The sequence below is a fragment of the Xiphophorus couchianus genome, chromosome 3 (genome assembly GCF_001444195.1).
Source record: "Xiphophorus couchianus chromosome 3, X_couchianus-1.0, whole genome shotgun sequence".
Taxonomy (NCBI): Eukaryota; Metazoa; Chordata; class Actinopteri; order Cyprinodontiformes; family Poeciliidae; genus Xiphophorus; species Xiphophorus couchianus.
This window is the reverse complement of record NC_040230.1, coordinates 15,908,004-15,923,720: the sequence shown is the minus strand read 5'-3', so window position 1 is coordinate 15,923,720 and position 15,717 is coordinate 15,908,004. Positions and strand designations below refer to the sequence as shown.

The window sequence follows — 15,717 nt, the reverse complement described above, 5'->3', positions numbered from 1 at the left end:
TATGTTGATTCTGAAGAGGGGTGTAAGATCTTTTTCTTTATTGTTACCTTTATATATACACATTTTAAGACGTGTCCATGTGGATGGTTATTGATGTTTAGTTGTTTGTGGTGCAGTAGACTGACTTCTGGGAGAAGGGGTAGACTATATAAGATTTTTTTTCTTCAAACTACTGCTTTTCACTCAGAACTTATGTTTGTGTTAACATGTGACATGTTCACTTTTAAATGAATGAAGTAAACGAATAAATAAATGTTCTCTTTGTGAATGCATGGATTTCCAACCACAGTCCAAAAACATGACTGTTATGTTAATTGCTTCCTCTAAATTACTCTTAGAAATGTGTGAACACCAACATAAATCCTGCAAAATTGAACTTCAAAACTAACAAGTCCGTTAACCTTTCTGTATGTATGTACACATTTTTTAGCTAAAACTTTTGTTTTAGTTATAGCATTCAGTCTTCTCACAAGTGTCATTAATTAGAGAAAATTTGAATAAAGAGTCCTAATGGTAAACAGATCTACTGATTCTCACGTGGGTTTCCTCAGTTCCTCAGGGCATGATAATGTATGCTTATTATTGTTACTTTTGGAATTAAAAACAACAAACATACATAAAAGTCATTGTATTTGGCTGTTTTGGACTCTTTTTTCATTTTTTAATGTTTAATATTCCCTGCACACATGTTCACACTTCACAACGGGAGGCAGATGCTTCCCTTAAATCAATTATTATGGACAAACCGAAGTAGAAAGCTATAAACATGTTATGCCTTCATCTCTCAGAACAGGTTTGAAGTCTGACTTGGGATGAAATTAATTCTCACTTGACTAAGTGTTTACATGTAAAACCTGCTTCTGCTCTGCTTCAGAAAGAGAAACAGATTTCCACAAGGATATTGACAAATAAAACAGAACCTTAAGAGAAAATATCTCACCGTCACAATAAAGCGAGTATATATAAGTTAACTTCTGAAGTATGAAATGACACGAGATGGAAACTGATCACAGAGGCAACAAAGAATGATTTATGCTATTGGCTGTTTCTCCAGTATTTCCTGTATGTCTAGATTCAGTAGAATGACAGTAAGAAGACATGGGCCTGGCGAAAATCTCCTGAAATCTTATAGGAGATTTTTTTAAGCTCTGATGAAACCAGTCTTTAACTTTTGGTTCTCAATTACTGAATACATGTTTTCCACAAAACAAAACTCTGTACACCGGCAAAAGAGAATAATATCTCTCATAGTGGAACATGGTGAGGCAGCATCATGCTCTTTGTTGAGGAAGATGTGACTCCTGCATTGGAGGTTAAAATTAAATATAGACTTTCTTAACAAGTAAAAGGTAAATCTTTTAAATCCTTTCAATAAATTGGGCAGAAATTTAATTTAGAAACCAAGAATCTGTTCCAAAATCTGCAGCTAAGAAGCTTTCATAATACAGTGGTTAACAATGAGATCCCTCAGGTAGGTAATGAAGTTAAAGACACAGGTACAGCTGTAGCACATCATTTTAAATGAGTTTTTAGTTACGTAAGGCTTTTTTTTTTTTTTTGCCTTACGCAGGCACTCTAACATAATTCATGTTACACAGCAGTAGGAAAAAAACTTGAGCAGCAGTTTGAGCTGTCAGAGATTCTCCAGTCACGTGCAGGACACAGCAATACACAAAAAACTGGAAAACGTCAATACATTTATTTATCAACCCTCAAAGAAAATGCTAACTATTGGGCATAGATGAGACATTATTTAGTCATGTGCAAAAGTCTAAGTTTTTATAATCTGTATAGTATGTTAGGATGCAGGAACCAAGTGACCCTGCAGTGGTGCAACCCTTCAAAGAGCGGATCAGTGTCCCTTCATGCTTCTTATGGCTGCAGGTTAGAAAGCCATCAGACGCACACAGAGCTTTGGTAATGGACAGCGCATGAACTCAAAATGCTGCAAACAGAATTTTAGTTTAAGGGGATACTGACTTTGACAACCACATAATTATCTGTTTATTTATTTTTAGTTTCACACTTGTATCATGCAGAATAAAAGTCACAATAAAGGTTGAAACAAGATTTGTAATAAATCCATTAACCTCTCATTTTTACACTACAAATACATTTTAATGCACCCTTTCGATACCAAATGTGTAGATATATTCAGCAAATTATAATACAATTGAAAGGTTAATTTATTTCATCTACTCAGATTACAGAATAAAACACATTATAAAGATTAATTACACACAAACCGATGTTGTCACGTCTTTATTTCTGTTAATTATGATGAGTTTGTCCTTACCAATAAAGATCAAAGATTAGAATATTACTACAAATCAATTAAAAAAAAGATTTTTCATACAGAAAAGAGAACTCTATGTCTGCTTAAATGTTATTTTTAAAAATACCCAATTAGCCTCATCAAAACACATATTCTAATTTACTGAATATGACTCTATTCTGTATGAAAGTGCAATAAATTATATTCTAACTCTGAATACAAGTAAAAATATGTCCAATCAGATAGAAGACCATTGCTGTCTTGACAAATCGCTCAGTGTCAGTCAACACGTTAGCAGTCACCAGACCGTATCACAGTCCTAAAACTGGGTCAGTAATGATCCAAACAGGCCCTGCCTGTTTCCCAGACGTGCCACAGACAAGACGTCTGATAGCACATGTTTGGAGCGCTGCCAGGAATTTACACACGTAGTACAGTTTTCAGAAATCAAAAATAGCCCTAAACTAGTGGGTGCATTCAGAAACTGAGAAGCAAATCATGAAAGCTGAACTTGTCAGTAAAATTAGGGCAACACGTGATGACAGCACTTCATTTGAGTAAACATGCTCCTGTCTGTTTGCTATTATGCAGGGTCCTTCCTTCCTATAAGTACTTGTGAGTAGCATTTGGCTTTTGTGTTTTCTTGATTAAAAAAATATACATTTCTGTTTAAGATCATCAAATAAAATTTGGTTTAAAACAAAAATAAATTTAAAAAAATTATTTGTGTATAATTTACCTAGGATTAGCCATGTCTTCTGGTTCAATTTCACTTATTTCATCCAGATCTGATTACTGCCAGACCAGTAAAATAAAGAAATGGATTTAATAAAACCTACATGATGACATGAAGTAACCTCAAAGTTCTCAGAAAGCAACTAAAGAAATTAATTTTTTTTTAGTTTTGACATGGCTAAGCACCAAATGTTTTGAGACTCCACTCCACAGTAATGAACCTTCCCCATGTATCCTCCTACCACAGGCCCAGCTCACATTTGACAAAAACATTTTGATAATATTTGACTGACAAGACCAAAGAAGAACTCTTTGGAAGGTGTGTGTCCCGTCACACCTGGCACAAAACTAACAGAGCATTTGAAACAAACGGTGATACCTGCAGTCTCTGCTTCTTCTGGAGCTGGGCGAATTGCTGTAATTGATGAAACCCTGAATTTCTCTTCCAGAAAATGTTGGGTGAGAATGACATAAAGCACATCAGTACATCCTCTGTAGGGCTCAGAAAAGGGACAGATCTGGGGTCTGGATTAAAATCCAAATGGGATGCTCTGACCTTAAACAGGCTGTTCATGCTTAAAAATGTGTCACATTACTTTGTTCAAACACTTCTGCAAAGAAGAGTGGGACAAAATTCCTTGACAGCGATCTAAGAGACTCGCTGCCTGTTAACCCAAATGCTAACAGGCAGTCCTTAACGCCAAGTGTGGATAGATAGATATCAAGGTCAGGCTACTTTCTCACCTGCTTTAAACCGCTAACATGAGGCACCATGCAGTCATGGATCTGCTTTGGAGCTTTTTCAGTCATGGGTGCTAAAATCCGAGTGCCAGGATGCTTTAATTGCAACGATTATGTTGTAAAACACAGCTATGAAGGCCTTCCCTTTCAAACTTAAATACTTGGTGAGAACAAGTAATTGTTTAATCAACACCGGTAATACCTGTAACACAGCTGTAGAGAAGAAAGTCCCTCATACTGGCCATAAGCGGCGCTCATGTTGAGCCTCGCATGGTGTATTTATAAGTTGTCCGAGGGAACTTGAACGCATCGCCCAATGCGTCACAGGTCTTAAATTGAGCAGCAGAGCGGTGGAAGTTTCAGTCCCGACGGTCCGGTTTGATAAGGACGGTCGGTCTGAAACCAGAACTTGTTCTCTTTGGAGTTTTATTTTTTAAATAATTTTTTTATTATTTAAATTTGTTTTTTAAATAAAACTTCCTCCAGATGACTCTGACTCAGGAGCGACCGCTGACTTATGCCAAAATGAAGGGGCTTGTTACATTTATCTCAGGTAGGTCGTCATTTTTAAGCTTAATTGAAAAGTAAAATTAGCCTAAATATCGTCACCTTCCTAAAATACTGGAATAAGTAAATTTGTGCTAAAAGTGTTTTTTTTTCTCCCCTAAATCGTCTTTTGAAAACAAGAGGTGGTAATTTAAAAAAAAAAAAAAGCCTTTAATTTCTTTTTTCTTTCTTTTTTTTTTGTGGCCAAAATCACGTTTAGCAAATTTTGACATTATTTTACGAAAGTCAATATAGGAAACATCGCAAATTATTTGGAAAATGTCTTAAATAAAATATTTCTCAATAGGAAATATGGGTTTATATTGAATAATTTCATTTATAAAATTAATATTAAAATAATTTAACACAAAATTGCTTGTGGATGTCACTTGGTTACTCCAGAAAGCTATTAAATTTCGTTTAATGTTCAGTACGACCTCACTCTGAAAAGCTGCCAGACATAATCAGACTAAATCCAGCTAGTACATTCTTATGTAATGGACTAACCCACCCCCTCTCTGCCTGTCCGTCCGTCCATCTGTCTTACAGATGTGCTGAAAGAGAAGAAAGTTGGCTTCAGCGATTTCTTGCACAAACTTGTTTCCACCCACAAACCCTGCCAACAGTAAGTTAGCAAAGAAAATAAGACTTTCTTTTTTAAAACTTTGAGTCCAGCCCTTTAACTCTTAGCTGTGCTTGACCTCCCGAATGAAGCCTGGACACCCAGAAACTGCTGAGGAGACAGAAGCAGGAGAAAGCTGCCTCGGTGAGTTCAGATCTGGTGGAGGAATCTTAGGAGGCGCTGCCTTGACAGCGGATGAAACCCAATCCCACCTTCTGACTGACTATCCCTCCCCTCTCTGTCTGTCTTATTTTTTCAGAGCCTGGTGAACGCAGAAACCTCACAGTGAGTCACACCCACTCGCAGCGTTTTTCTTGACATGAGAAAAAGTTTTGGCTTCACATTACAGAGCAACCCCTTTCTTTTATAGCAGTCAATTGAGAAGCACAGTGAAGGTCCATGGGAGGGTCCCCTAATTGGCTCCTAACCATGTGAGCCCACGTCACAGGTTGTGGCATTAGCTATTATGAGGGCTTTTTGAGAAAAAACAAATAAACTTAAAAGAACCAGGGTTAACTTATTATGTGGCCACATTATGTGTGTAGCACCATCACTCCATTTACATACTTGTCTTACAGTCATTAATACATTTCTTGCTACTTACCACTGTTTTCTCTTTGTCTTCATCAGGGTGAAACCCTCAGACTTTGACTACCTCAAAGTTATTGGCACAGGAAGCTTTGGAAAGGTATTTATTTTTTCATTAATATATTAGTTTTTATCTATAAAAGCTGTGAAATGATCAATTAAAAAATTAAAATGTATAACAGGTGTTGCTGGCAAGACACAGAAAAGAAGGAGGTTACTATGCAGTTAAAGTCCTGGACAAGCAGATGATCATCAAGAGGAAAGAGGTCTGTCCTTCTGTGTTTCGTTGTGTCTGTTTGTCCATCTGTGTGTCTGTTTTTCTGTCTAACTGTGTTTGTGGGTTGTGTCTCTGCAGCAAAGGCGTGTGATGGTTGAAAGGAGTGTGCTGCTGAAGGGTCTAAAACATCCATTCCTGGTGGGGCTGCATTTCTCCTTCCAGACGCCAAAGACGCTCTACTTTGTCCTGGACTTTGCAAACGGAGGAGAGGTATGTGGGTTAGAGAAATCCTTTGTTTGATTGAGTCGCACAAATTCTCTCTAGAGTTTAATTTCTGTGTTTCTTTCAGCTGTTTTACCACCTGCAGAGAGAGGGTTCGTTTCCAGAACCACGAGCTGCTTTCTACGCTGCAGAGATTGCCGCGGCGCTGGGATATCTCCACTCTCTGAGCATCGTTTACAGGTGCACAGATGAAACATGGCGTTGGATAACTCTGTCAGCGGCTCTGCAAGTTTGGCTAAAGTTCAGTTAAAGAGCTTATAGAAAAACTAGTAGGCTTCTATAAATTATGCAACATAACTAATTATTAGCTGACACATTTAGGTAAGTTAAAATACAACTTTATTCTCTATGGTTGGTGTTTTTTCTTCATGTATTAAATGTAATAAGAGGAAAACTACTGAAATTCCTGGTTTCAAGTCAAACCTTAATTATGTTGTTTTGTTCACAGTAAATGAGCTCGTCATAAATAAGTGATACATTTTTATATCCCAATGGAAACTAACTGGTTTAGTCAGAAGAGCATTTTTCAGAGACAGAACGGTCTACCTTACTTTCTCTGAATGGGTTTTTACTGCCCTACATAAGGAGCTTTACATTTTGTCAAAGTGTACAATTGCCTCAATTTCTCAATTAGAACTAGAGAACATGAAACAAATTAATGTCACCAAAGTGTTTCTCAAAAATTAGAAAAATATGTAAGTGAAAGCATCATAGAATGAATAAAAATTCAAATTATGAAACTAATGAATGTTATCTAGAGGTAATTGAAGGTCTTATGAGAAATCTAGGGCCTACAATGAAAATGATTGACTTAGAGATATTTTATTTACTAAACAATAGGCCTTTCACATCAACAAATTTTGCTGGATGATAAATTGTCCCTGAAGTTATTGCAATAAATAATAATAATGTTGTTTTTAGACCATTTTCAAGTAATATATTAAAACAGCATAATAATTGAAGAACACATTCTGAAAACTCAATAAAGTTTCTATTGAACATTTAACACTGCAACTGAAAGATATTTTAAATATCAGAAATAAACAAAACAACAAATAAAATTAATTATGAAGTTTCTGTAAACAAAACTGTCTTTCGAAAAAGAAGAGCTGGACTGAAAACTTTTGTCATCCAGTTTTTGGTAGAAAAAAAGAAAAGACAAAAACAATAAATCATGCAAATGTAAATTATTGAGCTTGTTTTATTTTAACAAGCGATGAGCTGATTTATTGCGACAGGCCTACTGAACACTTTTTTTCTGCTCCATGTGTTTCTGTGCAGAGACCTGAAGCCAGAAAACATCCTGCTGGACAGCGAAGGCCACGTGATGCTCACAGACTTTGGTCTTTGTAAGGAAGGCGTGGCTGTAGGTGGGATTACACACACCTTCTGTGGGACCCCAGAGTACCTGGCTCCAGAGGTTCTGCTGGGCCAGCCATACAGCCTGGCTGTGGACTGGTGGGGACTGGGAGCGGTGCTGTTTGAGATGCTCTCTGGACTGGTGAGTCTCACTGGATTAAGCTTCGTCTTACTGTTTTCTGCATCTTTAATTCACTGTATCGCCTGTTCTGCTTCCCAGCCTCCGTTTTACAGCTGCAGCAGACTGGAGATGTTGGAAAATATCCTCTACTCTCCTCTACGGCTGCCCAGCGGCTTGTCTGAAGGCGCCCACTCTCTGTTGAAGGGGTTGTTGGAGAGAAACATCTCCAAGCGCTTGGGCCAGAGACTTGATATTGTAAGTGCTTACAGAACAGAGAGCATCCAGAATGAATGAAGAGGCTCATGACCACAGGATTTTATTTCTGCTGTTTTCTCAGGAAGAGCTGAAGGAGCATCAGTTCTTCGCTTCCATCAACTGGGACGACCTCGTAGCCAGAAAAGTCCGGCCCCTGTTCATCCCTAAAGTGGTACGGATAAATCAGAAAATGGTCAGAAACATAATTTCAACAAGTTCCCGGTTGGTTCTGATTGTCTTGTCGTTTTCTAGACCAGTCCTTGTGATGTGTGCTACATCGCTCCTGCGTTCACACTGCAACCTGTCCCTGCCTCCGTCAACGACAGGACGGAGGCAGCCGCTTCCAGCGCAACCTTTTCTGGATTCTCCTTCATGAACCCAGCAGAGCCAGACTCATAACGCCACCAAGTCCTCCTGGAGTGGGATTGCTTAAATATTTATTAAGTTATAAATTTTTTTTATGTAATGTCTATTTTTTGTACTTGAATGGGATATTAAAACCCTGATATGGCAATTTGCAGCATGTTTCATTTGTTGATTTTGAATAAACAGTGATATATTTTTAGATTTTCACTGATTTCTCAATATGAGTTTTTTATATAGGAGAGGCGGGTCACTATTTCAAGTCCTTCATATCTAAATAGCAGAGCCAGGAGCTGGTTTATATTAAAAAAATGTTTATATGCTTTATTGCACAGGTCCCACTTATAAATACATTCACTAGTTACATCTTATCTTACTGGCTTTTTTAATATTACATTCTTAAAGACAGAAGCAGAGCGCCTTGCAAACGTAACAGGAAAACTTCTCTATACATAGCACTTGCATACAACACACAGCTGAATTCCATTATTAGCAAAAATACATACTGCCCTTTGTGTTGTGACAAACAAAACAAAAACAGTTTATGAATATCAAAAAGTTGAATTAAATCAGAAAATATAGCTAATTTATCACACAGAGTGATCTATTTTAAATATGTATGTTTATGGCTTACAGATATTTAAAACCCCAAATTCTGTTTCCCAGAAAAATACATAAGACCAATAATTTTCTGTATAGAAATGTAATGTCATGCTCTACACAAGGGGAGCCCTAGTCCAGTCGTTAAGGGTTACAATCCTGCGACTTTTACATGCATCCCTGCTCCATCACACTTGAATCAAAAAGCTGAATTCCCTCATCAGCAGTCAGTCAGCTCTGCAGAGGTGATTCGTTTAATTCAGGTGTGTTGGAGAAAGTTGCAGGATGGTAACCCTTAACGACTGGACTAGGGCACTCACAGTCGGTCATGAAGAAGACTGCTGAACTGACAGTCTGACAGCCTCAAGCTGACTACTCTCACAGTGCTGTATCAAGGTATATTAATGGAAAGTTTAGCTGAAGAAAAAAGTATGAAGAACAGCTTGTTCAACAGTTAGGGGGAGATTCACATGGTGTGGACTGGAGTCAATGCTTCAAGATGCAGGACATGAGATACAATTGTCAGTCTTTGTGTTAAGCTACTCCTAAACCAGAAACAAGGTCAGAAACGTCCGTTAGCTGGGCTAATAGAACGAGAACCGGACTAGACATGGCCCAGTTACCGGTATCAAGTTGTTCCAAAGGTTTTTCACAGTTACAGTGTCAGAACTGCAAACATTTTCAGTCAAACTTTTCTCCATGTTTAAGTCCTTTTATTGAGATCCAAGAGAAACCGCTGCAGTGACTGGACTTTTCTCTGGTTATAAGGAAACAACACAGTGCTCCCCTCCCCTACATGTTTCTGCACACTGCTAGTTAGCTGCCTCAGAAAGGCTTTCCCTCCCTACAAGGAAGACAGTCTGCTTGGTTGCAAGAAACATGGACTGTTATGGTAACATTTTTTTTCTTAAATTATACAACCAACAGTATTAAAATAATAAAAATTAACTACAATATTTTAGCAGCTCCAGAAATAATGAATTTTTTGAAAAAGTACATAACTTGTAGATTCCTTCTTTTCAACACACTTGAATCAAATGGCTTGTCAGTATCTTTTAGCTCTACAGGTGCCTGTTATCGAGGTATTTGATTCATGTGTGCTGGAGAAGAGAGGAATCTAAAAGTTTAGGACGGTAGATCTCGAGGACTGGACTTAGGAACCACTGTCACAGAGAATCAACGGCTCGCTGTAAAAAAAGGCAAATATGAGACATGAAATCCATAAAATGGAGACGAGTGACAGAAATGAAACTATTAACACAAAAGCAGAGACTGGTCGCCTCCATGAAATAAGTCAAGCAAAAGGAACCCCCACCATGATTGTCTGTGTTTATCACAGCAGAAACATTTCCAAATAGCCAGATTTGTATTTCTTGTCAGTGAAGGAAAACAAATCAACCTTTTTTAGGCTGCTAACTGGTAGTGTGTAGCAACATGTAGGGGAGGGGCGCACTCTGTTCTTCTGTGACCCCTAAAACCAGAGAAAAGTCCCATCACTCCACTACTTTCTCTGGCGTCTCACTGAAAGAAAAATAAACAATGAGAATAGTATGATGGAAAGCTTTAGCGGTTTTGAAACTGTAACTGTAAAGCCTTGGTAAACCTTAAAGCTGCAGTTGGTAACTTTTATTAAATTTTTTTTTTTTTTTTTTACATATTTGTTAAAACTGTCTCTGTTGTGACAGTATGAGAAAGATAATCTGTGAAAAAAAATTGAGCTCCTCTGCCTTCTCACTGTGGTCTTACTGCCATCTACATAAATCCTCTACTCCAATCAGAAACAACCAATTAGAGCTAAGAGGAGGGGCTTAGCACTTTCAGTCATGCTTGTGTATGCACTGCTCACACGTTCCTCCACTGCCGTGAATGCTTGGGCTAGTTAGCTTAGCCACAGATGACAGATAAACAGTTTTCTGAAACAGTAAGTTGTTTGTTGTTTCTCTGTTTTTGACTGAGCTATGAATTTCAGATTGTCAATCAAGCTCCTCTGCCTCCTCCCAGTGATCCTACTGCTATCTGAAAGTCACAGCTCAGTCAAAAACAACCAATCAGAGCCCAGAGGAGGGTCTTAGCCATGTCAATCACCCTTATGTACGCACTGCTCAATGTGCTAATGACAGAGAAACAACTTACTTTTTCAGGGAACTGTTTATCCATCATCTGTGGCTAAGCTAACTAGCCCGAGCATACACGGCAATGGAGGAAAGTGTGAGCAGCGCATACACAAGAATGACTGAAAGTGCTAAGCCCCTCCTCTTAGTTCTGATTGGTTGTTTCTGACTGAGCTGAGAATTTCTGCAGGTAACAGTAGGACCACTGGGAGGAGGCAGAGGAGCTTAATCTTTTCACAGATTATCAGTCTCATATTACACAGTCACAACATGGTGACAGTTTCAACAAATATGTAAAAAAAAACAAAACTATTTTTTAAATAAAAGTTACCAGCTGAAGCTTTAATACCAGTAACCAGTCCATGCTTAGACCAGTGCGTTTTCTCTTTTGCCCAGTTCGGAGGGTTTTGTTGTTTCTGGTTTGGGGGTGACTAAACATGAGAACAGGACAGTTGTAGCCCATATGCTGTCAGTGGAAGATCATGAAGCTCTGAATTCAACTACTGTCCAAGTCTTGTAAATCTCCCACTAAACACTTGGCTTCACTGTAATCACCCCTTTTCCTACTTTTCTAGTATTACTATTTTCTTTCCACTAAACTTTCCATTGATATGCTTGGATACAGCAGCCTGTCAGGAGTCAGCTTCTCTAGCAATGACCTTTGTTGACTTACCCCAAACTGGAGGGTCTGCTATCAGTCTTTTACATTTTAACAATCATTTTCACTGGTTTTATGTAATATTTGAATTTTCTAAGAGACAGAATTTGGGGCTTTTATTAACTGTAAAACATAATCATCAAAATTAACAGTAACAAAAGCTTGAAATAGATCACTCTGTGTGTAGTGAATGTATATAAACACAAGTTTAACCTTTTTAACAGAATAATTTAAATGAGCTGATGTTATCCTAATTTTTTGCCTTTCCAGCTTGTCAGTAGTAGCTGAAGGTGGCATAGCTCGGCTCACTCTTACATGTGAAGTAAGCAATCAGCTGACCATTGCAAATCATCAAAAACAAGCCGCTAACTGTGGAAAAAGGGACACAGAGAATGAATAAAGAATAAACTCATTATTGATGGTTGCCATTGATGTTAGCTTACCCAAAGCCAGCCACCACTGCCAAACTGTAGGGAACTCCAACATCACTGCAACGTAGAGGCAAATCATGCAGTTACACTGCAGATTTGGTCATTTTGCTGTGCACAAATGTAGATGTGCTGTTCTGCTCACCCAGGCTGGTGATCATGACATGAAGAAGTGTGACAGTGAGGGCGTAGTCCCAAACCCGCCTCTTCACCACTGCAGCAAACAGTATGCCACTACAAAAGTAGGTCAGCTCCAAGGAGAGGAGGTTGACTGGAGGACACAAGTAAAGTGATGAAATATGTTACCTGTAGAAAGCTGACAATCAGTGCTGCTGATCACACTGTGTATGGGATATGCTCACCCAGGTATTTGGAGTTAGACTCAGCAGGTTCAGTTTTAAAATCGAATGGAATCAGCCCGTCAAACTGATCCAACCTACATAAGGAAACATCAGTTGTTAGAGCGAAAGACTCATGTTTTTATCATTGTCTAAACCTAAAAAGCAAATGGATATCAGTAGAATTGTGCACAAATTTCTTATTAGTCAGACTTTCCTGTTATCTTTTGAAGTGGATATCATTAAAGTCTTTTTAAAGTTTCTCTTTTGACTTTAGCTGCTGTTTCTCCTATTTCTTTTACTTGACCATAAAAGCATAGTTTGCTTTGTGTGGAAGGAGAACAAGTGGAGGATTAAATAGAAAAAGTCAGGCCTTAAAACAATCCAAATTTAATTAATGGTGATATTAAGGCCCAGTTTGCAAATGAATAAGAGGGACAGCCTCTATTAAAGGCGTAAAACTCTAACCTATTCAGAAAGCCTGAAAAACAGTTTTAAAACCTCCCTTTAATGTTCTGGTTCCTTGGAAGCGAAATGTTAGCCACACTTATTGGTGGCACTACGGATAAAGATGTCTAAAAGGAGTATTTATCTTTTCTTGCAGTAGCATGATCTCAGATTCAAAAGAATAATAATAAACCATAATTTTAGAACACTTACTCAGAAGTAAAAACAATCTATGGCAAAAATTTTGATACATAACATTCATTTTACTTTAAATGGAAATAAAGGATGTATTTTAATCCTATACATTTATAAGACTTTGTAGGAATTTGTGTTCAATAATGCATGACTTTCTGTCTCCTTGGGGTATAAATGTGACATAATACAAAAACATATTTCTTTTAGGAACTTGTCACTCAGCTGGGTGAGGAACTACCGCTCGATGTTAAGGGAGTTACAAAATATCCAAAGCTTGCATTCAGGGGAAACCAAGTCTCCATAATAATTATTAAATGCTGTTTACATTCCAGCTATCTGTTTGTGAATGGTGCCTAAAGATGTTCTTTTCTATCTTACCATCCGAAACATAAACATGTGGAGTTTGCTTTAACTGGGACTGTTTGTTTTTGTCAATAAGCCTGAAGTAAAAACTCCAGGTCAGTCTGGTTTGAGAAAAAAAGAATAAAAATGCTGATAAAATACCTCATGTTCCAAACACCCTTGGAAAATGCTTAGATTTTATTGTATTGTGAATTATTTGAAATATACAGGATTTAAATAAAAGTCAGGTGGACTTGACCAGCAAATTAAAAATGCTTGTATTTGGCTCTTTTAACGGGATCAGTGATCTACATAAAACACTGTTAAAGGAATAGTTAAAGAAACTCTATGTTTCAACCTTGTGAAATGTTACACAATGAGGCTAAATGATGTCCTGTTATCAAAAAATGTATGGTAGAAAGTATTAACCACCACTGATAATGTTTCCATATGGCTATTTTGTTATAAACAGTTATTTCTTAGGGTTATATTTAATCCCCCACGTTGAAAACTATGTTTGCAAATGGATGTTTTCCCTTCACATGTTCAGTGTGAGATTATCCAAAACCTGGAATAAAAGATTAATTTAGTAGAAGACATTGTACGATTCTTGACAATCAGGCAATTCATATAGAAATGTAAGATGAAATGAAACATAAAACACATTTATGAGTCAAGTAAGGCATCAAAAGACTTCCGACACGGTTTAATTTGTGTAATTTTAACTAAACTACTTTTAGCAAGATATAGGATACGCCTTTAAAAAAAACTGAGCATTGATTTCATTTGAAAATTGCCGATATTTAATTATCTCGCTGCTATCTGCGTTTGAAAAACGTCCCCCCTGCAAGATCAGGGTCGCTCTGCGTGTTAGTAACCGCGTTGCTGGGCATTGTTAATTCCTGCGCTTGTGCTTGTGCGCATGCGTGGGAAATTTCTACTCACCTGAAAGCACCGAAGCACACACTCCCGATCATGTAGAAAAGGGAGTAAAATATGAGCAGGCACAGCAGCAGATTGAGCAGCACGGCCTGCGGGGACACAAAGACAGGATGCGCCACCAGTCAACAAAACCTGAAGCTGAACATGCACAGTATTAAAATGTTACTGTGGGATCCACGTTATAGGCGAGCAGGGAGCTTTCTGACCAGCTGCTGAATCATGCATGAGAAAATCGGAACGTGACACAGTGAAGCGTGTGGCATCCACACCACGACTAGTTGGTTTTACAACACATCATTCGCCACAGAGACGCTCCCGCGGATTGCTTTAGTGCAAACAGCAGCACATCACAATCTATTGCCGCTTACCTTTGAGTCGACCGCTTTGCCTTTGAATGCCATTTCATGGTTTGCAGCTTTGAAGCCACTTGATGATGTAACGCAAAAGGGACGCAAGCTGCAATCTGCCGCTAATCCCAAGGAAGCTGGGACACTTGCGCCATCTAGCGACCAAACGATCACAAAACACGGAGCAGCGTCTGCCGCCGCTTTTACGTCCAAGAAGATGAACTCATTTCGTCGCCATTTCGGAACTTTGCATTTGTGGTCATTTCGTACACCACGTCTTCGGGTAAAGAAGCAGTTTTGAGGCCAGATGTTTCTCTGCGTTGAAAGCAAGCTAAGCAGATGAATAGATCGTTAAATAAGTACATAAATAAATGCAGAATTCAAACTTAAAATATGTATAATACTGTCTAACCATGGGTGGAGGTGGTGGGAGAGAACATTTCTACTGCTGTCCATTATTCCCCTGCCGCCATCTTTGGTAACGCCACTTCGTAACTTTTGTGGGGTTGTTTGGTCGTTTCGTACCCTACGTTTTGATTAAAATCCGTTTGCTGAACCTTCCCTCCAGGTGAATTCACTTCCTCCTCAGTTTGCACCCACTTGTTGACATGTCACACTGTCCTATTCGTAATTTTTTAGACAGTAAAGAATCCACTTTTGAAGTTGGGGAATTGTATTTATTTTCAAGAAATACATGAGTCATAAAAAATAAAATATTAAATCGGATTTACTGATAACTTTGTATGGGGATTATATAACCATTTATTTTGTTGATCTAAATTAGGGCCTGCTAACTTGAGATTAACACCCCAGCCTTAAAACTGCTCAACTCTGGGCGATCTCCTGTTGGAAGATATTATTCAATATTCACAGGAGTCCAGCAGGCAATCAGTAAATTATATTTTATTACTTAATGTCTGCAGGGATGAAATAGGTGCACATTCTAACACCGCAAAGGTGCGGAATGACAAAGAGGTGAAAATAAATAAATAAATAAATGGGCATGCAATGATTTCAGAACGTGGTTAGGAAACGGGGAAGCAGGGAGCAACGTAACGTCGGTATGGCGTGGTGAATTGGGCAAGACTTGACCATAAACCACTATAATTTAATATTCGCGTACGGAGGAGTACTTCTGTTAATCCATACAGTTCAAGTATGTCAGAAGCATTAACAGTTTTGAATCCATGAATCCACGTCTCCAG

General features: G+C 38.2%; 2 protein-coding genes across 3 annotated transcripts; one reads left to right on the top strand and one right to left on the bottom strand.

Annotated features, from left to right (window-relative positions):
• The first annotated feature begins 4,088 nt into the window (after positions 1-4,088).
• Positions 4,089-8,252, top strand: sgk2b (serum/glucocorticoid regulated kinase 2b). 2 transcript variants are annotated; one of them, XM_028012705.1, is made up of 13 exons: positions 4,089-4,188; positions 4,222-4,304; positions 4,847-4,922; positions 5,012-5,063; positions 5,179-5,204; positions 5,550-5,607; positions 5,690-5,773; positions 5,863-5,994; positions 6,074-6,186; positions 7,288-7,507; positions 7,586-7,741; positions 7,824-7,913; positions 7,994-8,252. In XM_028012705.1, exons 2-13 carry the CDS (start codon positions 4,238-4,240, stop codon positions 8,138-8,140), a joined length of 1,221 nt encoding a protein of 406 aa, XP_027868506.1. In that variant the 5' UTR covers positions 4,089-4,188; positions 4,222-4,237; the 3' UTR covers positions 8,141-8,252. The 2 variants fall into 2 exon arrangements, with proteins under 2 accessions (XP_027868506.1, XP_027868505.1); XM_028012704.1 differs by having other exon boundaries at positions 4,100-4,304.
• A 156-nt stretch (positions 8,253-8,408) lies between these two features.
• LOC114141845 (uncharacterized) lies at positions 8,409-15,465 on the bottom strand. Its single transcript, XM_028012706.1, has 7 exons — positions 14,925-15,465; positions 14,534-14,843; positions 14,169-14,254; positions 12,264-12,337; positions 12,047-12,172; positions 11,917-11,961; positions 8,409-11,842 (listed from the first exon to the last, which is right to left on the bottom strand). The coding sequence occupies exons 1-7, from the start codon at positions 14,966-14,968 to the stop codon at positions 11,748-11,750; spliced, it is 780 nt and encodes a 259-aa protein (XP_027868507.1). The 5' UTR covers positions 14,969-15,465; the 3' UTR covers positions 8,409-11,747.
• Between the last annotated feature and the right edge of the window lie 252 nt (positions 15,466-15,717).